Source organism: Lygodium microphyllum, chromosome 28 (assembly GCF_053477565.2).
Source record: "Lygodium microphyllum isolate KBCC chromosome 28, Lygodium_microphyllum_v1.1.10, whole genome shotgun sequence".
Lineage (NCBI taxonomy): Eukaryota > Viridiplantae > Streptophyta > Polypodiopsida > Schizaeales > Lygodiaceae > Lygodium > Lygodium microphyllum.
Window position 1 is genome coordinate 103,876,436 of NC_141162.1, and position 24,996 is coordinate 103,901,431.

A 24,996-nucleotide genomic window follows, 5' to 3' on the forward strand; every position below is an offset into this window, starting at 1 on the left:
TTTTGCCGATTCTAAACATTTCTTGTTTGAGGTTTCCACCTTCTACCATACATTGAGGTTGTATACTCTTTGGCCACCCTAGCATTGGGGTGGATACCATGCCCCTCCATAGTATGAGGAGGATATCATGATGCAGCCTCTCATCAATGATTCTCAACCATTGTATCAATTAGTAATATGATTCATGGCAACCTAGCTACTTTGGCTATGGATTTCTCAACATTATGTGTATTTCTTGCATTTTTAGTATTTTAGTTTTTTGTGAGAATTAGCTTCTTTAAAATGGTATTAGAGCCTTGAATTTGATTCTTGGCAAGTTCATTTTCACCCAGATTTAGTTACGAGTACCACCCAAGGTAACTAGAGTTCAAGATTTGGTTACATGACTTGGTCCAATTCAAACAATGACTAGTCAAGGTTTCCTATAGTTAATATTTAGGAGCTTCTAGAGAATATTTGAAGAAGAAATGGAGGATTCTTGGATATTTTAGCAGTTCGTGGTCAAGAAGAGGCCCATTTTGGAGGTTCTTGGTCTAATCAAAGTTAATAGAGTTTAGAAAAATCTTAAACAATTTTTTTTTTGTTAATTATGATTTTTCCTCTTCTCTTAGCCTATCCCACAAGCTTCCATAGCTCAAATCTTGTTGAGATCTTTCATTCGTATCATCAAGATCTTCATCAAATGAGTACACCATCTAATTCTTCACTTCATTTGAAGAATTTGGAGGAACCTATTGATCAAAGATGGAGTAGTTCAACCATGATTGAGGAGCAGCATATTCATCGTAATTTCTATCACAATTTTTGGGCTTTCTTTTGGTCATCTTCTTCAATTGAGATCTCATCTCTGATAGCTAATGATTGACCTCTGGCACTTCCTAAAGCTTCTTCCACATGTAGATGATATTCTTCCAAGAATACTTCAAGATTCAACGTCAACCATGGATTCTCTCTCCTCTTTTGACGAGTATTCAAGAGAGCAATGAATTTCTTCAATATTCCATGTGGATTTCACTTCTTTAAGCTCCTAGAAGCATTGCATTGCTTCATAAGAGCCTCCATCTTCTCTAAGTCTTCATGAGCATGAGGATTCACATCATCATGAAACAATGTGGAAGGCACTTGAAATTTGTATCCACACAATGCTTCAAAAGACGGCATGACAATAGCCATGTGATGAGTATTATTATAGTAAAACCTTTTCAAGGTGAAGCCAATGATCCCATGCATTTTGTGTATCATGGAAAAAGTGTCACAAAAATAGACCTCTAGCAATTTATTGACCCTTTCAATTTGACTATCAATTTGTGGGTGATAAGTTGTTCTAGGAGTCAAAATAGTCTCATAGAAGAGAACAAACTCTTCCAAAATTTTCCCATAAATTTATGTCACAATCAAACACAATCTTCATTGGCATCCCATGAAGTTTTAAGACACTTTTCATAAACAGATTAGCCACTTGCTTAACTGTAAATTGAACCTTTTTTGGATGAAATGGGTTGATTTAGTCAACTAGTATGCTATTCCACCATGCTTTGTTGTATTCAATCCCGTAATAAAATCTATGATAATGTTGGTCCACTTTCCATGAGAAACAGGTAGTGATTGAAGCAACTTCCGGGTGGTAGAAGCATGAAATCCTTATTTTGTTGACATGGAATATATCGCATGACATAATCTTTAACATCCCTCCAAAGTCCCTTCCAATAAAAGCTCTTATGGATATTATCAAATGTCTCAAAAAAACCATGATGGCTCGCTAAAGGTGAAGAGTGCATCTCTTGCAAAATACGGTCTTTGAAAGATGAATGAGGAGTCAAATAGACCCATCCATGATACCAAATAAGACCATTGTGCCACTTATAATTTGGATACTCTTCTTCTTTTCCTTGTTGAAATTCCTTCATCATTTTGGATGCTTTCTCATCAAGCAAGTACTCTTCTTGAATGTCATGGATCCAATCTTTATGCACGGTGGAAATGTTAGAAATGGAACACTCCCAAATTCTGGACAAGGTATCTCCTACCACATTATCTTTTCTAACCATATAAAATATCTCAAAGTCACATCCTTGACAAGTGGCCAACTATCTTTGTTGCTTGGGAGGCAAATTTGGCTGCAAAAGAAAGTATTTCAGCACAGGATGATCACTTTTGACTTTGAAATGGTTGCCATAGATATAGTGATGCCACTTTTTGATAGCATGCATAGTATTGCTAACATCTCTTGCTCATAAATATATAGTTGGTGCTCCTTGTCATCAAGCTTTCAGCTCTCATAAGCTATGACTTCATGATCTTGATATAAAGCACTCCCCACTCCTCTTCCACAAGCATCCACACATATGATAAACTCCTTAGAGAAATCTAGTCATGCAAGGATAGGTGCTGAAATTAAAAGAGATTTTAGCTCATTTGCTCTCAATCCCCCTAACTTACATTTGGGATATTTAGCAATAGATACCCCACCTTTCCTAGCATGGAAGCTCTCCAAATCTATCGACTATGCAAAACTCCAACCCCAAACCTATCAATGAGTAGTAGAAGGGAGAGACTCGAAACATTGCGTAGGCTTAGGCAAGTTAAACTCACCAAAACTTGTGTGAATGATAACTTCAGATGGAATGATAAACTTGCTTCTCTTGCCTCATCCCAAATCCAACATGCCCAAGATACAAATACTAGTGTAGTTGATGTGTACCCCCTTAGCTTGTGCATCCCAAATTGCCCCATACACATCCTGGAATCTCCCATATACATCCCGACATCTCCCTTATGCATCTCGAATTCCCCCATCACTAATTCTCCCATAGGCACCTCAAATTCCCCCATATGTAAAAATTCTAACTTATTTAATGTACGATATGAAATATGATGGAGACACCCCATGGCGGGAGCATCTTAAATTCCCTCGTATTCATCTCGTGTTTCCTATGTGTACAAAAGCTAACTAATGTGATGATATGGGATGCAATGGCCTTCGATGCTAGTAGCAATATCTTTCATATTTTTTAATACGAATTGTTGTTTGCATCATTAAAAATACTTTAATTGTGACACCCCATGGGAGAAACACTTTAAAAAATACTTTAGTCATTTATAAATAACTCCTATTAATGCAAAAGTGCTTCGTACTCTATCCCCTCAAACCTTGAACCCGTTAATGCAAAAGCACTTAGTACTCAACCCCCACACCCTAAACCGTTTAATATATGAGCTCTTCCATTAAACTGGACTCCACAAACAAACATTTGGTTGTTTTCTTACTCTCTCATTCACCTAGCTCTCTATTCTAACTCTCATCCACCCAGCCATTTCTTGAGCCTTCGTGCCCTCCACTAGGCCCCTTGAACATGTCAACATTGGAGTTTGCCAAAACCTTTTATACCCTCCATTGGCCCCATTGACACTATGACACTGCCCCCAAAAGAAGTGACTCTATGATGACACAGTCAATCTCATCACATGACCTATTGATTGCTAAAACCTTGTTTTGTTTTGTCATGACCTATTCACTCTATGTTTGGTATTGTGGTCTCTAAGGCTACCCTTTGCCTAGGGGCAACCTCTATTGCTTGATGGTGACCCTTGTCTAGTGTTTTGGTCTTCGATGGTCACCGCTGCCAAGTGGCACTTGGCTATCCTTTGCCCAAGGGCCACCTCTATCACTTGGTTGTGACCCTTGTCTAATGTTCTAGTCTTGAATTGTCACCACCAAGTGGTTCATTGGCAACCCTTTGCTTAGGGGCAGACTCTCTTGTTCGATGGTTACCCTCGTCCACGACTGTCCTAGTCTTCAATGGTCACCACCAAGCAGTTCATGGCTACCCTTTGCCTAAGGGTAGCCTATATCACTTGATTGTGACCCTTGTCCAATGTTCTGATCTTTGATGGTCACCACCAAGCAGTTCATGGCAACCCTTTGCTCGGGGCTAGCCTTTATCTCTCGATGGTGACCTTTGTCCAATGTCCTAGTCTTCAAGAGTCGCCACCAAAGTGGTTCATGGAAACCCTTTGCCTAGGCGCACCCTCTATCGCTTCCATAGTAACCCTCGTCTAGTGTCCTTGTCACATTGAGGGTCACAATCTAGCGGCATTTGGCTACCCCTTAACCAGGGGTAGCCTCTATCACTCAATGGTGACCCTCAACTAGTGTCCTTGTCATCAAGGGTCACCACCAAATGGTTCATGGCTATCCTTTGTCTAGGGGTAGCCTCTATCACTTGGTGGTGACCCTCGCCCAATGTCCTTGTCATTGAGGGTCACCACCAACCAATCCATAAATGTAATGCAATAATATCTATGGTTCCATGGTCACTCTTTAGGGTCTATGATTTAAAGTTCATGTCATGGCCAACTCCCATCAAAGGTGCAAAAGATATTAGGTTCATCACATGGTTCTTAGCAAGCTATGTAGGATAGAAAAGCAAATGTAGCATGCAATACCATGCCTACCCTTTCAAAGATTGGTCCAAGAAATCTGTGATTGCTAGGCCATAGATATGGCCATAGACATGCGATGGATCATCTTGGCAATTGCGACTATAGTATGAAAGGCTTCTAAATCCTATGGAGATCACAGACCATTGCATGCGAGAAATTCTTACTATATTGCCTCTTCAAGTTAGGTTGAGATCCCTCGATAGACATGAGAGGGACACACGCTTATATAGAGCACTAGTAGTAAAAGAGCTCAAGTCAAGGTTAGAGCTTGCTAAATCATATGGATGCTTGCAAAGAGCATGAGTAGCACCCTAGCCTGACCCTCGGATGACCCCAGCTCTGAGTCCCATGGGCCTGTGCCCGAGCCCCACGAGGCTGCTAAGCCCTACAACCTTGAGCCCTAACCTTATTCCCAACCCCGGATTGAGCCCCATGTGCCCTAGCCCTAGCCCAAGCCCCATGAGCTAGAGCTCTAGCCTGAGCTCGAGCTCTAGCCTAAGCTGAGCTTGATTGAGCCCCAAGCCCAAATACCTTTGTCCTACGAGCCCCAACCCTAAGCCCACACCCAAGTGCCCCAGCCCATTGAGCTGGAGCCCCAACCCCAACCCTCCCCAGCCCCAACCCTAGCCCCAATTTCCCCCAACCAAGACCCACCAACTCTACGAGCCCCCACCTCTTCCACATAGTCTCTATCCTTTGCCTCTATTGCAGTTGGCCCTAGTAGAGCTTGCCAAAACCACCACCACTTTTGACAAAGGAGGAGTGTGTTTTTGAGAGAGTGCTTGATGCCGCTTAGGTGAGTGTATGGATATGTTGTTAGGCATAGAGAGCCATTCAAGTGCCCTCTCATCCTCATGAGGAGCTATTGACCTAATCCATCATCATTGGTTTACAGCAATAAGTTCTTATTGTTTGTTTTCTGGGCATCTTTATCCTTGATCTCATTAGGTATGTTGCTTTAACCATCTTTAAAATCCCCCTTATTTTTTATAGCTATTTTGTAACTTTGATGCCACTACCCTACAAGACGATGAATACTCATACTCTATGCTTCTAAGGAGCTTTCCTTACATGAGGATTGGTTAAGTACGAGTCATGTTCATTTCTTATTATGAGCAGTAAGTGCTTGATCAAGAGCATTTCTTGTTTATGTTCACTAACTTCTACTACCTTAGTAGTAGTGCTAGTGCTTTGGAATTCTTATCTTGTTCGTTGATTGAATAGGTTTAATTGGAGTCTTATATTATATGATTTGGAGACAAATATATGTTACTTTGCAAAGGTTGTTGGCAAAGGCTACCACAAAAGAGCCTGATAGTAACTATCTATGTCTCTCCTTTAAGGTTAGTTTGTGCTACTTAAAGGCGTCCTTGACAATAAACTTGGGGTCCGTGTCCCCAGGTCTGTACACAAGTTTGTTGTCTGCATGGAAACCCTTCTTTCTAATCAGAAAACCCTTATGGATACGTTGGCCAACCTGATTGTACAACTCTCACAACAGCCCAATCAAGATATGAATTGTGGGTGGAGAATGTACCTCAACACATTTTTTATCCTCAACACTATATTTAATCTTCTAAATGTGAGTGGTATCTATAATGCGAGCTTATTCTTAGTAATCAAAATTTGCATTATGTAACTTTTCTTTTGGCACAAGATATTAATACATGAAACTATTTTGATTTTGATAGTTCAAGATTACCATCCTTTAGTCCATTGTAGCATAGTGTGCCACAAGGAGGGCCTAGTTCAAGGATATGAAGCAGATAGAGAGAGAGCATAGGTGCAAGTGTGGCATCAGAATAAAGAAGCTCAGTTAATGGCCGTGCATGAGTATGAAGAGACTAGATGGTAATTTAAAGCCGACATGGAAAATGTCGAAGAATGGGTACAATGAAGTCATGACTGTGGAGAGAGTAGGTTGCAACGATTGTTGAGTAAGCGACCACATGGGGTGGAGATGAGGGGGCTAAGATTGGAAGATTTATGGCTTGATATGGAGGATGCCACCAGACATCAACTCTCCCAAGTCCAAACCCAACCCCAACCTCGATGCCATCAATCCCAATCTCAACCTCACTGCAAATTCCAAATCCAACTTTGCCACCCACGACAATCTCACCACACATGAGGCTACAGCCACCCTCGTGCTCAATCTTTTTCCCCCTACCCTCAATTGGACTTGTAATTTTGCAATGGCTCATCCATTCATCACACTGTACAATTTTACACTGTAATGAGAAAATGAAATGCAACAAAAGGGTTCACATTCATATTACTAGACTTGTTGATTATAATTTTCTGGTAGAATTGTCTTTCTTGTCTCTGAAAGGCACTTGAAATGTTTGTGTTTCTATGTGGAAAAGGCATGTGTAATGGCCTCTACTAATACAGACATGCAAGTCAAACTAATGGCTTTCTAACGTAGATGTATGGCATTGTTTATTATCGCTTTGTATGTAATGTCACTTTCATTTCTCGTTGGGACTTGGTAGACATCAAGAGAGAGTAATTAGAGATAATGTAATGCATACAAATCCTTTGATCATGTGAATGTAAAGCAAAACATGCAATGCAACTAGCAATGAACCTTTTTATCATTAACATAGAAGTTAAACAAAGTAGAAAGTTTGATGTCTTCATTGTGCAAGTCCCTTCTCAATTGTCAAAATGTGCATGTTCACCTTAGCTTCATAATGATCAATAGTTTACCATTCATCCAAACATCAATATCTAGTATTTAATCTCTAGAAAACTCCCTCATGTCTTAGTCTAGTGGCACCATCTTCCCACAAACATATTGCCATCTTCTATAGGAGAATATCATGATGAAGTTTCGAGTAGCATGAAAAAGAGCGAGGGATCGAAGGTTGGACTCGAGAGCTATGGCGGGAGAGCAAGAGCAAGAAAGGGAGAGACTAGAAATGGGAACTCCAACAGTCACAATGTGTGACTGGGCCTTCCTTTATTCAAACTGTCACTAAAAGAATAAAGAATAAAGTGACGTTGATGGGCGCCCACCACCTACAGTGTGCAGTGGCGGTGACTGTGTGTGTAGTAATACACGGGCGGCTAGGCAGAGGCGCCTTTACCCCCAACAACCTCCCACTTAAAGGCAAATCTGCCCCAGTGAGGAGTGAAAAGAAAAAGAAAAAAAGACAATACAACATGTACACATGTACAATACGATGAGGAAAGATGTTATCTCATCCCACTCCCATCAACCTCTTGAGGAAGGCAAAGCGCTCTGTAGAGAGGCTTTTCGTGAGCAGATCTACAGGATTCTGGTCAGTGGAGATCTTGACAATATCAACAGACTTGTCCTCAACGACCCCACACATGAAGTGATACCTCACCTCAATGTGTTTCATCTTTGCATGGAAGACCAGATTCTTGGCTAACTAAATAGCACTCATAGAATCCGAATGCAGTGTAGGAATAGCATCAATACCAAGGTCAGCAACTAAATGACCCAACCAAATGGCCTCCTTGCAAGCCTCAATGGCTGCAACATACTCAGCCTCTGTAGTAGAAAGTTCCGTGCATTTTTGCACCCTGGACATCCAAGAAACAACACCTCCAGCATAGGTGAATACATAGCCAGAAGTGGACTTCCTACTACTTGCATGTCTTGCACAATCAGAGTCAGTGTACCCCACGACTCCTGTATCCTGGCTACCATAGCATATGCACATATCTGCAGTGCCCTTCAGGTACCTCATGATATCCTTCACGGCATCCCAATGCTTCTTGCCAGGTGTAGCCATATAGCGTGCCACAACACCAATTGCAAATGCAATATCTGGACGAGTGGCTATCGTGGCATACATAAGACTGCCCACTGCGGATGCATAGGGAATCTTGACCATCTCGGCCCTCTGCTCATCTGTTTGTGGACAATTAGCATGTGATACCTTCACATAAGAAGGAAATGGACAACCAATAGGCTTTACGTCTTGCATGCGGAAGTGCTCAAGGACTTTATGAATGTACTCCCTCTATGACAAGTAGAGGAGTCCCTAATGCCTATCGTGTCTAATACACATACCAAGTATGTGAGCGACTTGTCCCAGATCTTTCATCTCAAAGCTCTTCTTGAACTGAGTCTTAAGAGCATCTAGCTCATCATGAGCTTTCCCTGCTATTAGCATATCATCCACATAGAGGACCAAAATCAATAAAGAACCATCACAGGCTTTCTTTGTGTAAAGACACGGATCCATAGCACTCCTATTGTAGCCATGTGACTGCATAAAGGCATCAAAGTTATGATACCACTCCCTAGGTGTTTGTTTCAAGCCATACAAACTTTTCTTCAATTTGCACACTAGGTGCTCCCTGCCAGGTTCCGCAAAGCCCTTAGGCTGCTCCATATAAATCTCATCATGCAAGTCCCCATGTAAGAAAGCCAACTTGGCATCCATCTGGTATAAATCCAAGTCAAGCTGAGTAACCAAAGCCAAGACTAAGCGCAGGGTGGTCATCTTAACCACAAGAAGAGAGACCTTGTCAAAGTCCACACCATTCTCCTGCTTAAAACCCTTTGCTACCAACCTAGCCTTGTATGCCGGCTTGGGGTGTCCAAGGGTACTTTTTAGCTTGTACATCCACTTGCATGGCAAAGCCTTCTTGCCTGTAGGCAAGGAAACCAAATCCCAAGTGTCATTCTTATGCAGGGAGTCTATCTCAAACTGCATAGCCCTCTCCCAGGAGTGACTATCACCCATGCGCATAGCCTCATCATAGGTGAAAGGCTCTCCTACATCTATAACCAAGACATAATGCATCGAGGGTTGAAATCTATCAGGTGGACGTCTGTCTCTAGTAGACCGTCTCATGGCAAGCTCTACTTCCTACCCAGCTGCTTGTCCAACACCCTGACCATGAGCATCTGCCAACTGTAGGCTGTCCAATTGGCTGTGCAGGAGCTCTCGGCACTTCCTGAAATATGACCCTACGGATCTCAACAACTCTCTCAGGCTGCCTATGCATTTTGTCTTCATGGAAGACTACATCATGATTGCGGATGACTTTCTGCGCGCATGCGGATCCCAGAGAAGGTAACCCATCTCGCCTACATTCCCATAACCAAGGAAATGAATTTGACACTCTTGGGATCCAACTTACTTCTCTTGTCCCTGGGCACATGGCAAAATTCCTCACATCCAAAGACACGGAGATGAACATAAGAGGGAGGTTTTCCAGTCCATACCTCCTCTGTGACCTGGAAATCCAAACCACTAGAGGGTGATCTGTTTATGACATGCACAGCTGTACTAACTGCCTCAGTCCAAAAGCTCTGTGGTAGGCATGCATGGCTAAGCATACTGCGTACGCGCTCCTAGATGGTTCTATTCATCCACTCAACCAAACCATTCTGGGGGGGAGTGTAGGGGGCGGTCAACTAACTCTTAATACCCCTCTCATCACATAACTACTCAAAAGCACATGAGACATACTCACCCCCATTATCTGTCCTTAGGCATTTTATCCTATACCCAGACTGGTTCTCAACCAATGCAAGCCATCTCTGAAACACAACCAAGAGATCAGATTTCAGCTTAATGGGATAAGCCTAAACTTTCCATGAAAAATCATCTATGAACGTAACAAAATACTTTGCACCACCCATTGACTGACAAGGCACGGGCCCACAAACATCCAAATGTACCAATGCCAAGGGCTCACTCATGCGTGGCCTACCAGACTTCTTATGCGTAGACCTAGTCTACCTGCCATAAAGACAATGCTCACATGAATCAAAACATGCATAATCAAGGGGTGGTAAGTACTGCAAACTAGAAAGAATTTTCATTCCCTTCAAAGACATATGGCCCAAACAGGCATGCCAAAGAGATACGTGTGGGATAGAACCCACAGACAAAACATGATCAAGGGAAGAAGCTAATACAATCAAGGGGTAGAGACTGCCATCCTTGGCACCTCTCGCAATCACAAGTCTGCCACGAGTGATCTTCCATGCAGAGTCTCCAAAACATACATGATATCCGGCATCATCAAGCTGTCCAACTGACATGAGACTGCGTGTCAAAGCAGGTACATGACGTACATCCTGCATAACAAAACTGCTGCCAGAAGAAAACTGCAGTCTAACATCACTAATGTCCACAATATCAAAAGAGTTGTCATCACCCAAGCGCACAGAACCCGAAACAGTACGGTATGAATGAAACCACTCTTGGCAAGGTGTCACATGAAAGGACACACCTGAGTCCAAGAGCCAACACTGTGCATACATAGAGTGTATCTCTGTCATCTGCGAAGCATTAGAAGAAGCTGCCAGGATATAATCATCATCATCAATATTCTTAGGCTGCATAACATTGATCTCTTCAATTTTAACACTAGACTTTGCAGGTACTATGCTGCGATCAGAAGACTTATCCTGCACTTTGTCTTTCCCCTTATCTTTGTGTCTTTCATTGCACAATTCATGGCATTGTGGCCTAATATGGCCCTTTTTCCCACAATGGTGACAAGTAACATCCACATTCCTACCACAGGATTTGCTACATGACTTCCCACGAGACTTGGACCAAGATTTCTGAGAATCTCGTCCACGGCCACTACCACTGCCATGCTTTCCATATCCATCATTCCTGCCTCTAACTGTCATAGCATGAGACACACGAGAGGGATCCAAATTCTTACAATTAACCTCTTCCTACAGAAGAGCACTCTCAACATCAAATAATTTCAAGGTAGCAGTAGAGGCATATAATGCAGTGTGGAATACATCCCATGGCTCATTAAGAGTACCAAGCAAGAAAAGAGGAGTGACATCCTCTGCAAAAGTGATGTCCTACGAAGTCAAGTTCTTGAGTATAGCGTGGAATTGGCTCAAGTGAGCAGACATAGTCAGTTTCTCCTTCATGCACAGATCCATAAGCTACTTCAGCCAATACATCCAACTCGCTGGACTTTTCTTATCATAGAGATTTTTTATCTTTTCCCACAACTCCCATGCACTCCGTTTTTCCTCAAAGATATTATAGTGAACCTATTCTATGAGAGACAATACAATAGTGGACTTGCATAACTCATCAAGTTCAAGCCATTCCTCATCTGGCATAGTTGCAGGCGGATGCCCACTTAACCTCAAAGGTTTGATCTGCGATTTTTGCACCAATACCTACCAAATCTGGCTCTTCCAATAAGAGTAATTCATACCATCAAGCTTAATGATGTTGAAAATAGCATGATCAGTGGATGAACTCGCCATAATGCAGGCTAGAAGACTATAGATAGCTCAAAACTACTTGCTATTTACTGCAGAAAATGACAAAAAAAATCACCAAAATCGAGGAAAAATGGCGAAGAAAGTGGAACCAAAGCTACTGCCCACCAAGTACTAGTGAAAGTACATTATTTCAGAGTGTCTTAGCATGAAAAATCCATGTCAATCCATACATATATGCTTGCTGTAATAAATTTCAGATTTTAGTAAAAGAGAGCTAACAGTGCCAAAATCAGATCCCAAGGCAATCAGATACTGCCAAGACCAAAGCCGGCATCATGCAGGCATAGCATAAGCATATGACGGTTGATAAGCATGAATCCAACACCCAAGTAGGTCATACAAACATCTGCTAATGAGTAGGCACACCCCCAGGCAACGGGGCAAAGTGTTCCTGCCACTACCAAAACTTGACACAAGTAGGTGTCAGTTCACAAAGATACGGATCCAAAACTGAGACTTAGCTCATAAGCATACAGTGAACCAAGACATATGATGTATCATCCCAAAAGGTAAGAAGTCCCAAAGTCTCAAGTGTCTGTATTATAACTACTCAATAGCATGTAACGGCTCAATGCATAAAAGTACCACCTGCTCAATGTCTGATAAGCATTCAAGAATGCTTCCACTGGCACAAAAGTCGTATGTAGAAGCTCAAAAGCTCAAGCCAAGGCAAGACACAGTGCCAATGACATAAGTCCAAGACAATACATCAATACTACATCTCGAACATGTAGGCGGTAGAGCATCCGTATGTAGAATCCATAAGCATGTAAGACATCAAGTACATCCCAAGATACAACTCTGGAAAGGCAATAAATAGCTCAAGTAAGCTCCGAGAATCCAAGGTCAAGCCAAGACCGAGCTCCAATAGCAATAGTCTCCAAACAATTTAACTAGCATGTAGTAATGGCATAGGCTAAGCATGTCAAAACCGGTCAGACATAAGCAACATACATGCCATAAGTACATCCAAGACGGAGCATCCAAATGCTTTGCAAAGTGAGCTCAAGCTCAACCAATGATCCCGAATCAAAACCAAGCTCCATGTCAAGCCCCAAGTGTCAATACATCACCATACATGTCCGAAACGTAGCTCAAAAAGCATAGGCATAAGTATACATGAGTAAAATGACTTCAGCCCAACTGTGTACAGCAGTGTTTTACTGTTCAAAACTGAGAATTTCAGCACCAAAATCAGCTCTAAATGGTTGCCAAACAATAGGCATACATTCCCTTAACATCTGGGCATCAAACGGGACCAACCGGGCATCAAATGACAATGCCAAAGAAGCTGTAGCATTAAATGTCAATGTAACACTGTCATAAACTGCCTGTGGGCTGTTACGATAGTCCCAAAACAGTGTTAAATTAGTCCAAATGCTATGCCAACACATCAACCATCAAAACCAAGCATCAAAGCATGTTCATATGCCCGAAATGGAGACTTTCCAAGTGCCAATGGAGGGGGAGAGCTGATGTTGTGACTGTCAATGCTGAAGACACGTATGGGAGGGCCGCGTGATTCTGCCAACTGTAAATGCTGGTCTTGGGGCTGCAAAAAATGGTGGCCAAGCTTCGGAGGGGTCCGATTAAAGCCAAGGAAGGCCTCAAACAAGCTCCAGCAAGTCTTGTTCAAAGGCAAGTGAGATATGAAGCAAGGGAGCTTCAATGGTGGCTGCCCCAATCTTGTTTACATCCTGTGAGACCTGATAATTGAAATAAACCTTGAATAAAATGGTCAAATACCTCTAATGTAATGCCTTGAAGATGCCCAACAATGCCGCGAAGGTGCTCGGGAAGCCGGGGAGTGACGGGAGCTCAAAGGAGTCGGATATGGCTATCGGGAAGGAGACCCAATGCAAGTAGGGAGTCAATGGGATGCTGAGGATGCCACAAACCAAGCTCAAGAGTCGGAAAGAAAAGCTCTGATACCAGTTGAAAGGGAGCGACGGATCGAAGGTTGGACTCGAGAGCTATGGCGGGAGAGCAAGAGCAAGAAAGGGAGAGACTAGAAATGGAAACTCCAACAGTCACAATGTGTGACCGGGCCTTTATTCAAATTGTCACTAAAAGAATAAAGAATAAAGTGATGGTGACGGGCGTCCGCCACCTGCAATGTGCAGTGGCAGTGACTATCAGTGTAGTAATACACGAGCGGCTAGGCAAAGGTGCCTTTACCCCCAACATAGCAATCATACACTTGCACACAATATAATCTAGTTGCACATTGCAAGAGATTCCATATTGCATCTTTCTATCCTAGCATGCATTCACAAACTCTAGAATGCTATCTGCATTTGGGCACTTCATTAGGAATATGGTTCTTGAGGTCCGAACTTCAATGATAGAGAAGAAGTCGACAAAACTGGCTATAGGCATAAAGGTAGATATGTTAGTTTGCCTACTTGCAATGTTGGGATTTAGGCATTTATGCACCTTGTGAAAATTTTTGCACCAGTAACTCTTTCTTATCCTTGAATCTGCTCTACTGACCACTCTCTGCTCTTAAAATTTGGAATGGGAAGGCTAGGACAAGGTTCCCCATTGCTCATTGGAGGGAGGTGGTACATAAAAATGATCATAAAAGAATATGCCCCTCTTAGCCAGTGTCACTTTGATCCTCCCCTTGTAAAGTTCCTTACCAACAATGGAGGTGTGGATGACATCTAAAATATCCACCACACATTCCAATAGTTTCCACTCTCCAAGCTTGATGGATACAAGTCTATTAACATTAAATGGCCTTATCAATTACAAGATGAATAAGAAACATGAACTTTCTTTCACACCAAAAAGTAAACTCAATTAGATTGCACTTATAGTTGGGTCTATGTAGAGGGATATTGAAGGCATTGGGCTCAAGGTGAAACTCCTTATGCATAAAAACATGTTGCATATGCAGTTCTTTGATTGTCCTCTTGGAGCCACCAAGCTTAAAATATGTTCCCCTGCCCTTCCAGCATTATAAGAAAGGGTTGGCTATTTAGAATCTCTTTCACTTTTTTTGCTATTGAGAAAACCACCTGTCTTTCTCATCAAGCATATTATAAGTGACTAGGACTCAATGGAAGCACTAGGCCTTCAGCACACTGAGTAGATGCCTCCATGGAATGGAAAGCTGGAGAGCAAAAATGTGTAGCGGATTGGATAGAAAACAAAGACAAACTCCCAAGGCTATCAAGTGGAGGGAAGAGAGGGGGAGATAAACACTGAAAGATTTCAAATAGGAGGATTTTTCCACCTTCTTTTCACCTTGATAATTGAAATGGTTAAAATGTGATGGCTCGGAAAAATATTACTATTGAAAAATGACAATCACTCTAGCTTATTGCAGTGAAACTGACAATTGATCCACTTTACTACTAGAAAGTGACAATTAATCAAGCTATTTTAACAAAACTAATAATTTCAAAAAATTTCAAAATGATTTTTCAAAAAAATGTACATGATGGAAGCCTTCTCCTCATTGGTGGAGCGCACTCTCTCTCTCTCCTCGCACTAAACAGCCAAAAAGTGACCTCAAACTCCCACTACTGTGTATTCCACAAGAAAGTGGGAAGGCAAAAAGAAAAAATAAGTATATTGAAGAAGTTAAATGGCATCGATGGTGGTTGAAAAGAATATGCTAAATTAAATTTAGTTTGAGACCCAAAGGTTGAAAAATGTATCTTCATTGGATATTCTATTGAGCAAAAAGGGTATCACTCTATTAGAACCCTATCTCATTTGTAAGTTTAGAGTGAGCATGCATATTTTTTAAAATAAGATGAGTAGTTGGTATATTAAAGGGAGATGTATTGGATAATGATGATGATTGTGATAGTCGTGGGCAAACAAAAAAGTAGGAATCACAGACCCTTAATGGACCAAAGACATCATCCGATAGCAAATCCATAGTCTCAGAGACTAAGGAGTAGTCCCTTATCTTCTAATGCATCTATAGTATTGCAAGCAATAACAAGGGAAGAAGAAAGTGTCAGATGGTAATAATACATCTAGTTCAACACTTGATAGAGACTCTATCTGGTTAGATAGTTTGAATGATGAGCTTGATATTCCTTCCCTTCAATCAAGACACAAGGTGTACAAAGAGTGCATGATAATGTAAAGGCTTTAGTGAGTGATCCAGTGGTATGGAGGTCTAGCAGAGATATCTTATTGAGAGATTTGGTTTTGAAGGTTATGCATCTCAACATTGTGCTTATAGATGGTGAAAGTATTTGAGGATTTAGATCCCAATTACTTTGAGGAAATTGTTAGGCATACAATTGGGATGCAGAAATGGATGAGGAGATGGCTTCATTAAAGACCAATAAGACTTGGGATGTAGTACTATGCCTAAGGGTGATAAATTTATTGGTTGTAAGTGGATCTACAAAATAAAGAATAATGTAGATGGTCCTATTAGCAAGTATAAGGTCAAGTTGGCTACAAAAGGTATGCACAAATATATAGTATAAACTATGAAGAGACATTTAGTCTAATTGTTAGGATGATAATTGTTAGATGTGTGATTGCTTTGGTAGCAACCAAGTTTGCAATAGATTGATGTGAAGAATGCCTTTTTGCACAATGATTTGCAAGAAGAGGTGTACATGAAGCAACTAGCAACTTATGATAATTTAGAGTATCCCACATATATGTGTAGGTTAAGGAAGGTGCTCTATGGGCACTAAAGTAAATACCTAGAGCATGCATGGTCTAACAAGAGTAGAGAATATCTTGTCAATTTTGGATTTAATATTTTTTATGTAGATCACTGAGTTTATGTGAGGAAGGGTCATGCACATTTGGTCATCATAGTCATCTATGTGAATGACTTGATTATTATACAAGTGGTAGTGATAGTGGGATTGTTGATGCCACAAGGGACTTTTAAAGTAGAAGTATGAGATGAAGAATTTGGTGAGCTAATGCACTTTCTTAGTATTGAAGTGATAAGATGTGCTCATGGTATATGGCTATCCCAAAGGCAATATGGCTTGGATATATTGTCCAAGTATGGTATGAGAGTGTGTGATCCTCGTTCAATTCTATTGGAGAAAAATGTAAAGTTAAGTGTTGATGTTGAGGATGAGATAGAAGACCCTAATATGTTCAAGAGGATAGTCAAGAGCTTGATTTATATGACTATCACAAGGTTAGACTTGAGGTACATTATTGGGCTGCAAGTACTTGGAAGCCTCATTTAGATGCAATTAGGCATGTATTGAGATATGTGAAGTCCACCTTGAATTATGTGCATGGGGCAAACATGGATGTATAGGTGTTTGGTTACATAGATACAGATTGGGTTGGTAGAATGTCTAATAGAAGATCTATCAGTGGATTCATGTTTTCTCTTGGTAGTGTAGTGGTTGCTTGGGTAGCACAAAGCAATCTACAGGTGCTTTATTGAGTACAGAGGCTAAGTATAAAGGTGCTACTATGGTAGCATGTGAGGTGGTATGGTTGCAAAAGTTATTAGTTGATTTCGATGTGCATGTAGATGGTCCAATCATCATTTATCATGACAACATGAGCCACATATAGTTGGCTAAGAACCATGTATTCCAGGCCAATACAAAATATACTGAGGTGCATTATCATTTTATGAGAGAGAATGTACTTGGAAGTGAAGTTGACTTGGTGTATGTTAGTACAAAATATCATTAGCTAATAATTTCATGAAGGCATTCAATGCAAAGAAGCTTGAAATATTTAAATGCTTACTTAGACTTACAAAGATGCAGTTGAGCTTGAGGGGGAGTGTTAAGATGGCAAGCTCAACACATGCAGACATTGATGATGATGGACCACCTAGTTAGATACGTCTACACATCTATACTTAGCATGTCAATGATCATTATGGTTCTCACATGGCCACTGACTCATCACTTATTATATTTGGTTAGTGAATTATGCATTGTTTAACTTACTAGGCCACTTTCCTTTATGTTGTATCTTATATGTACTCTATGTACATTGTATACTATGTGGAAGAAGAAAGAAAAACCCAATAAGAAAACATTTTGGTCTCCATCTCTTCTCGTGTTCTTGAGTGACCTCCTCATAGCATATATTGGGTGTAGCAATTTTGGCAAGCCTCTTCATCACACGATTCATGAGATAGATTAGTGATAAGCTACACCAACATAGCAAAATAAGTAAGAGCCTTAGACTTCTACCTTAGAAAATAGACCTATACCCCAATTGAAGAATGTGTGGGTGAAGGACCACTAAGGTCAATTATGAACCAAGTAAAGTATGCCTTTACTACAATGTTGGCCTTGCTATGAAAATAGGGTTTAATGTTGCTTGCCCAACTAACACAGTTTGCATTGTGACAACTCATCCTAGCCAACAAAGTTGAGTAACCAAAAGTAAAGCAGTTAAAGCTATGAGGGACAAAGTAAACTTTGTTAATCATGGCTTGATTTGGACCTTGGTTAATATCAATGATAATTGAACTAATATTATGAATTTTGACCTTAAAGCTTACCACACTAAACAAATTCATTCATAGATTTTTGTGAGATGAAAATGTCACGGATGGGAATTATACGGTGAGAAGTATCACTATCAATAATCCATCGGACCGAATGGTTAGAAGCAAGAGTGGGATGGGCCTCAACTGACTACTCGAGTGGCTCAATAATTTGGTTCAAGCTTGAATCCCTTGCACTCTTAACAAAGGTTGGATTGCCTTGAGGACCAAGATCCATCGATGGTCTCTAGCTAACTAGTAAGACATACCCTCAACTATGTGAAAAGTTATTGATTGACAGGGATTGTGTTGTTGGGCCACATTGCCAACACGGCCAACATTTTGTCACTTTTGTTGAGGGTATCTTGATTTTGAGCTTTAAATACAACATTTCCCCCTCTCTACCCTTGTAGAGTGTAGGTCAATCTCAAAAGTGTTACGGTTCAGCCCTCTAGCCTTGGCACAAAAATTTTCATTCGCATGGCCTACAGTCTGGCAATGAGTACAAAAGTACTTTTTATTAGGCATATTATCCTACCAATTCTTGGAGTTCACTTGAGGGGATTTATTTTGCAAAGTACTTAGATTGATTATCTGATTTTTCCTTCTATGAGGTAGAAACCATGGCATCTTTTGAGAAAAGTATATTTTTCTTATTGATTCAATCATGCAACCTGATGAAACATAAGAGTTGGAATTCAAGCTCATAAAAGGAAGGAATACAAAGCAATGAAGTGATCTATTGAAAGAAACTAAGTACTCTATAAAGAAACCCAATTATCTTATGGCTTTGGTGTGCTAATAAGTGGAAAATTTGGAATGTAATTGTCAATAATTAGCCAGCTTGTCTTTCAAGTCATTCCCCTCCATGATCAAATATTTTTGGAGCTCAGGATCAAGGTTAATTCAATGTGTCCTATCCCAAGCCGCATAGCGATTAGTAAGGTGAGCCCAATGGTTTGATGCAAGAGAGAAGTATTGAAGTTGAGAGAGAAACTCAGGCATTAACCCTTGCATAAGCTTGGCAACTGCAGAAGCATTGCAAACTTTCCATAAGTAAAGTAAGTTGTGATAATTAGGAGAAATTCAAGGCTTAGAACCTTGAACTAAGTCCCAAAGTTGTTGAACTCTCAAGCACATGTTACCTGAGGTTGAACCAAATAGTGTAGTTTGATCCATTAAACATCGTATGATCAATGAAAGCATTTTTAGCAATAACAATAACATTGTGTGTGCTTAATCAATAAAAAGAATATATTTTGAGCCTCTCAAGGAAACCCTAAAGGAGTAGAGATATTAGCACTAGTAGGTCCAAAGCTGGGTGGAATATTGAAACTTGATGGTTTTGGGAGCCCCAAAGGCAGAGGGAAAACAAAACTTGAAGGTCTTGGGAGCCTCAAAGGAACATTCATAAGCTCCCCTTAAGGGTGGAAAATATTAAGTCTAGTAGGAGACAAAGTCCAATACCATTGACAAACATTTGCTCCAATTGACACAAAGGGCTGAGGGTGGGGCACTATAGGCACACGTACCCTACTAGAGGGTGGATCATGAATTTGTAAACTAACTAAACTTTCTAATCATTTATCAGATTTGCAACACGTTTAATATAGGAATGAGAGTCCATGACTTTGAGTGCATGACCAACAATTCATTCAATATAGGAATCAAAGTCCATGACTTTTGAGTGCCCATAGACATGTATAATCTTTGATTCAAAGAAATTCCCATCACAAGGATTCTGAACCCACTTGACACGATAGTTAGAACCTAGTGCAAATGTGAAAATCCTAAAATTGGAACACCAAATAGTGAACCATAAGGGCCCTCCACAAGGGCTAAGGGTCCACCTAATGAAGCACCAAAAGGTTGGCTCCCATTCATGCTCAAGAAAATCAGATGGCTAATAGAGGGAGAGCCGAGGACATGGCTACTAAAAAGTGTAACTCAACCAAAGTTCTTGTGTTTGTGACCAATAGTCTTGGTAGGGTATCCCAAGTCAGGAGGATGGAAGGGAGGGATAGGAAGATTCATGTGTGTGTGAAAGCATTTGTGGATGCTACATAAGATGTATCATTCAATAAACACTTGAAGTAGTAACTTGCAAATCAAGAGGAATACATGTTCTATGACAGACACCCCCCTTCTAGTAGTTCACCTAGTTTTGTGCCTCAAAATTTTCATGGTAACTAATGTTTGGTTGCACATGAGCAAGATGAAATAGATTATCTATAAATTAATCATGAACATGCGGACATGACTAGAATGGAGTGGCCATAGGATGTACTTCTTAGTTCTAGTGGTCAATCCCCTCACAAAAGAATACTTTGGATTTTCCTCAACCACATGTGTTGCTTCCAAACAGCATGTTAAAAGTCAAGACCCAAAGGTCATGAGTTCATTGATGAAGATGAATAGAACTCCCGTAAAGCTTGAATCGGATTCTGAAGAGAAGGCTCTAAGAAGAGTTTCGAAGTATCAAACTAAGACATCAAAATTTAGTAACATACAATCATGCAATCCTTAGTCTCACAATAGCGTTGAGACCATACAAGGAGAATATATTGGGGTTTGTATACCAACTCAACTAAAACAACTGAACTCATAGAGAAACTGAAAAAAACTCAGAACACAAAAGTATAAAGTGAAGGAATAACTCAATGAGCTGAATAAAATAATCTATGAGAAAAGAAAAAAGCAAACAACTATTTCTCTAGGAGCAGCTGAGTTGAGGTACTAGGACAGCCTCTAGATGATCTCAAAGCAACACATCACCAAAGCTCAAATGTCGAAGAATGCCAACATAGCTAGAGAAGAAGAAAACATAGCTATAGCAATCTGAAAGATGTGGGCAACATCAAACACACCAGGAGGAAAAACGTCAACTGTGCAGGTGATTGGGTAAGTGGACAACAGCACAAATAAGTGAAAACACGAGTAGCAAATTGTCTCAATGATAACATCAGCCGTCGGTTGGAACAACGAAGTGCAATTGTTCAAATGCTGAAAACGCCAAACAGATAGCTCCAAATAGATTGATAGAAGTCAAGAGACATCGAGGATGCAGAGCAGCAACTGTATGGCAACAAGTAGCTTGCTGGACATCGAATGCAACTACTCCGAAACCAGTAGGTTTGGCAATAGGTATAGCAACTGGCAGCAGGCAGATAGGAAGGGTGAGGGTGCAATTGATGGTTGCTGGGATATGCAAAGCGGCTGACCAAATCCCTATACATAAACTCGTGGGTCAACCAATTGCCTACGAAGATGCCTGAACACATTTGGGACATTTGAAATGTGGCTGTCCAGACACTTGGGACATTCAATATTGAAGTTTTGGGGATGTTTTAATGAGCTGAAAAATGGGATTGAAGTTCCTTAACCTTTTGTAGCTTAACAAAGTCCTGTGAGAAAATGTAAATTTAGTTCTTATGAACAAAATCTATTTGATTTGCCAGTACGCCAACCATGCCAACAATGTCACAATGATACTTGTTTTCCGATTCTAAGCTAGAGTCATGAGTGCAGTGTCAGGGTCAATGGATACTTTCAAATAAACTTGCGATCGCTGCTGCCAATATTGCATGACAAATATGGATCTACAAAATTGTCAGAAGCACCTTCTCTTCCTCATCCAAGAACGATCCCAAAACCAGATCTATGGCTGGTACTAATCCTTCATCCTTCAGATGTGAACTCAAAGTCCCTAACATTTTTGCTACATTTCTTTGCTCTCTAACACCTACAATAAACGAATTTAGCTTTTTATTCACCTCAATTGATGCAGCTGCAGGCTTTTTCTTAGCACGCGCATGGCTTCTTAAATCTTCTACTCTATTAGCATCACTCCACCTCCCAACACTTGTGTAGATGTCTGTCAAAAGCAAATAGGCAGTACCATCTTCTTGATTAAGCAGAACAAGCTGCTCAAAAAATTGCAATCCTAGATCCATTTCACCATAAATCTTACAGCCACTAAGGAGAATCTTTAGAATTTCTACAGATGGAACACATTGCATGGCTTCGGCAAAACTTTTTGCTTCAATAATGTGACCTGATCGAGCTAGAAGATCCACCATACAGATCCAGTGTTCCAATGTTGGTGTTAGTCCATGTACTTCTCTCATCATTTTAAAGTACTCTTGACCCTTGTGGACCAAACTGGCATGGCTACATGCAACAAGGACACATGTGAATGAGACAGCATCTGGCCTGACTCCCTGATTCTGCATTTCTTCAAAACATTGGAGAGCCATGTGACTCTCATGATTCTCACCATAGCCCTTTATCATCACATTCCATGATACAACATCTCGAAGAAGCAGATCATTAAATACTTCTTGGGCCTCAGAAAGTGAGCCACATGTACCAAACATGTCTATCAATGTATTTCCCACAAAAAGATCTCTTTCTAGTCCAGATCTCTTAACCTCGGCATGTATTTCCCTGCCAGTTTCTAAGGCACCTAAAAAGCTACAAGCTTTCAAGCATTGAACATATGTGATAGCATCTACAGACACAGCCTCCAGCTTCATCTGTGCAAAACACATCAATACTTCTTCCTCGTGTCCCTGTTCAGAATATCTAGAAATAATTGTAGCCCATGAAACTGCATCATGAGCTGGCAGCTTGTCAAACACAGATTGAGCTTCAGGAAGTGAACCACATTTTCCATGCATATCTACAATTGAATTGCCCACACAAAGTTCTCTTTCAAATCCAAGATAAACCACTTCAGCATGTATTTCTTGTGCTGTTTCTGGAACACCTATCATGCCACAGGCTTTCAAGACAGAAACAAATGTGATAGCAACAGGGCTCACCCCTTCCATCCGCATTTGTTTGAAACAATGCAAGGCTATCTCCCCAAGCCCACACTCAGAGTATCCAGCAACCAGTGCCGTCCAAGTGACAACACTTTGGACTAAGAGCTGATCAAAAACTTCCTGTGCTTCTGCAAGTGCACCAAATTTGGAAAAAGTATCTACCAAAATGTTGCCTATAACAGCATCTCTTTCCAGTGCCCTTGTGACAATACTATCACATAACTGCCAACCTCTTTCTGAAGCTCCTTTGTCACCACATGCTTTCAAACTGCAAGCAAATGCATTGGCATCGGGAGAGATCCCTTCCAACTGCATCTGTTCAAAACAGCTTAAAGCTTCTTTACAATGCCCATACATAGTATACCCTGCAATCAATGCAGTCCATGAGACCACATTTCGAACTTGCAGTTGGTTGAACAAGTCTTGTGCTTCTGTAAATGAGCCACATTTGGCATACATGTCCACCAATGCATTGCCCATATTGAGTTCTTTCTCTAATCCCCGTTTAGTTATGTCAGCATAAAGTTGTTGACCAAATTCTATGGCTCCTCCCATCCCACAAGCTTTCAAACTGCAAACAAAAGTGACATCGTCTGGCGATGCACCTGCAAGCTGCATCTCTTTGTAACAGCTCAATGCTTCATCGCTGAGCTCATATTCGGTATATCCTCCAATCAGTGCTGTCCAAGAAACCGTGTCTTGGACAGGAAGCTTGTCAAAAATCTGGCGTGCTTCTGAAAGCCAGCCACATTTCACATAAGCATTGACCAGAGCATTGCCAACAAAGGGACCTGCTTTAAGCCCCTTCTCTGCAATTTCAGATCGAAGATGCTGGCCTCTTCCTGCAGTACAGCAAGCTTTAAGGCAGCAGACAAGGGTGACATCATCTGGAAGGATATTATCGAGCCGCATCTGTTCCAAACAGGCCAGCACATCACTGTCACATCCGTGTTCTGCATATCCTGTCATCAATGCATTCCATGAGACTGTGTTTTTTACTGTTAGCTTTACAAACACACCCAGCGCTTCTGCATGCAATCCACATTTGCCATACATATCCACCAAGGTGTTACCAATGAATCTGTCTCCTCCGAATCCCTTTTGGATGACTGCATTATGCATTTGTTTGCCTCTTTCTGCATCTTTGAGCCTGGAACAAGCTTTGAGCAGGGCCAGGTATGTGAAATTGCTGGGAGAAACAAATTGTGCTTGCATTTCATGGAAGAGGCAAAAGGCATTCTCCGATTGGCCCTGATCCACATACGCAGAGATGAGGGAACTCCAAGATCGCTCACTGCGATGGGGCAACCTGTCGAAAACCTGCTGCGCTTCAAGGAGGCTCCCACAATCGACCAACAGAGGCACCAGGTGGTTGCCAAAGACACCATGGGTATCCAGCTGATGCCGGCGCATGTAGGCAAGCAGCTGCTTGGCATAGACAAGGTCTTTCATCTGCCTGCATTGGTGCAGTGTGTAGATGAGGTCCCTGGGTGCAGACAGCTCTGCCATGAATCGCAGGAAGGTCCCCTATACAAACCATGTTCGCTTCTTGTCAGGTCTCGTTGCTGCTTAGTCCTCCTGTTTCCTGTCTTGGCGATCAATCAGAGCCTTCTGTGGCGTCTACGATGCCCATTTCGGAACAGGCACAAAGGGCAGGGTAGAAGAACCAGCCGTAGGGGAACGATAGATGCATCACCGCTAAAAATCTACATTAACCCGTTCATCACTTCTAAAAATCAATGTCGAGATGAGTCGCGCAAGGGGAAAGTTGTTGGGTGCGGTGGCCCTCACTACCACCTCGTCACAAGCGCGGCCAGGTTGGTATCAATGGCCAGTAAGGCCCGGCTCAGACAATGGCAGACGGATGCACGCTTTTTTTGCACTATGTGTGAATGTATTTAACAGCCGGCATCAAATATTACAAGTTCTTGCTTGGATTGTTGGTTTATGTGGCTTGATAGAGCTTGCAAGATCTTAGCAAGAGTTCAAATCTCATGGTT

The 24,996-nt window shown here is 41.3% G+C and overlaps 1 protein-coding gene across 1 annotated transcript; it reads right to left on the reverse strand.

Moving 5' to 3' along the window:
- Positions 1-21,769: 21,769 nt before the first annotated feature.
- Positions 21,770-24,505, reverse strand: LOC148011827 (pentatricopeptide repeat-containing protein At5g27110-like). The gene has a single exon (XM_087670413.1). The coding sequence runs from the start codon at positions 24,503-24,505 to the stop codon at positions 21,770-21,772; it is 2,736 nt and encodes a 911-aa protein (XP_087526539.1).
- Between the last annotated feature and the right edge of the window lie 491 nt (positions 24,506-24,996).

What these genes read in the sequence shown, in the direction of transcription:
- LOC148011827 (XM_087670413.1), bottom strand. Translation starts at nt 24,505, where the DNA reads ATGGCAGAGCTGTCTGCACCCAGGGACCTCATCTACACACTGCACCAA.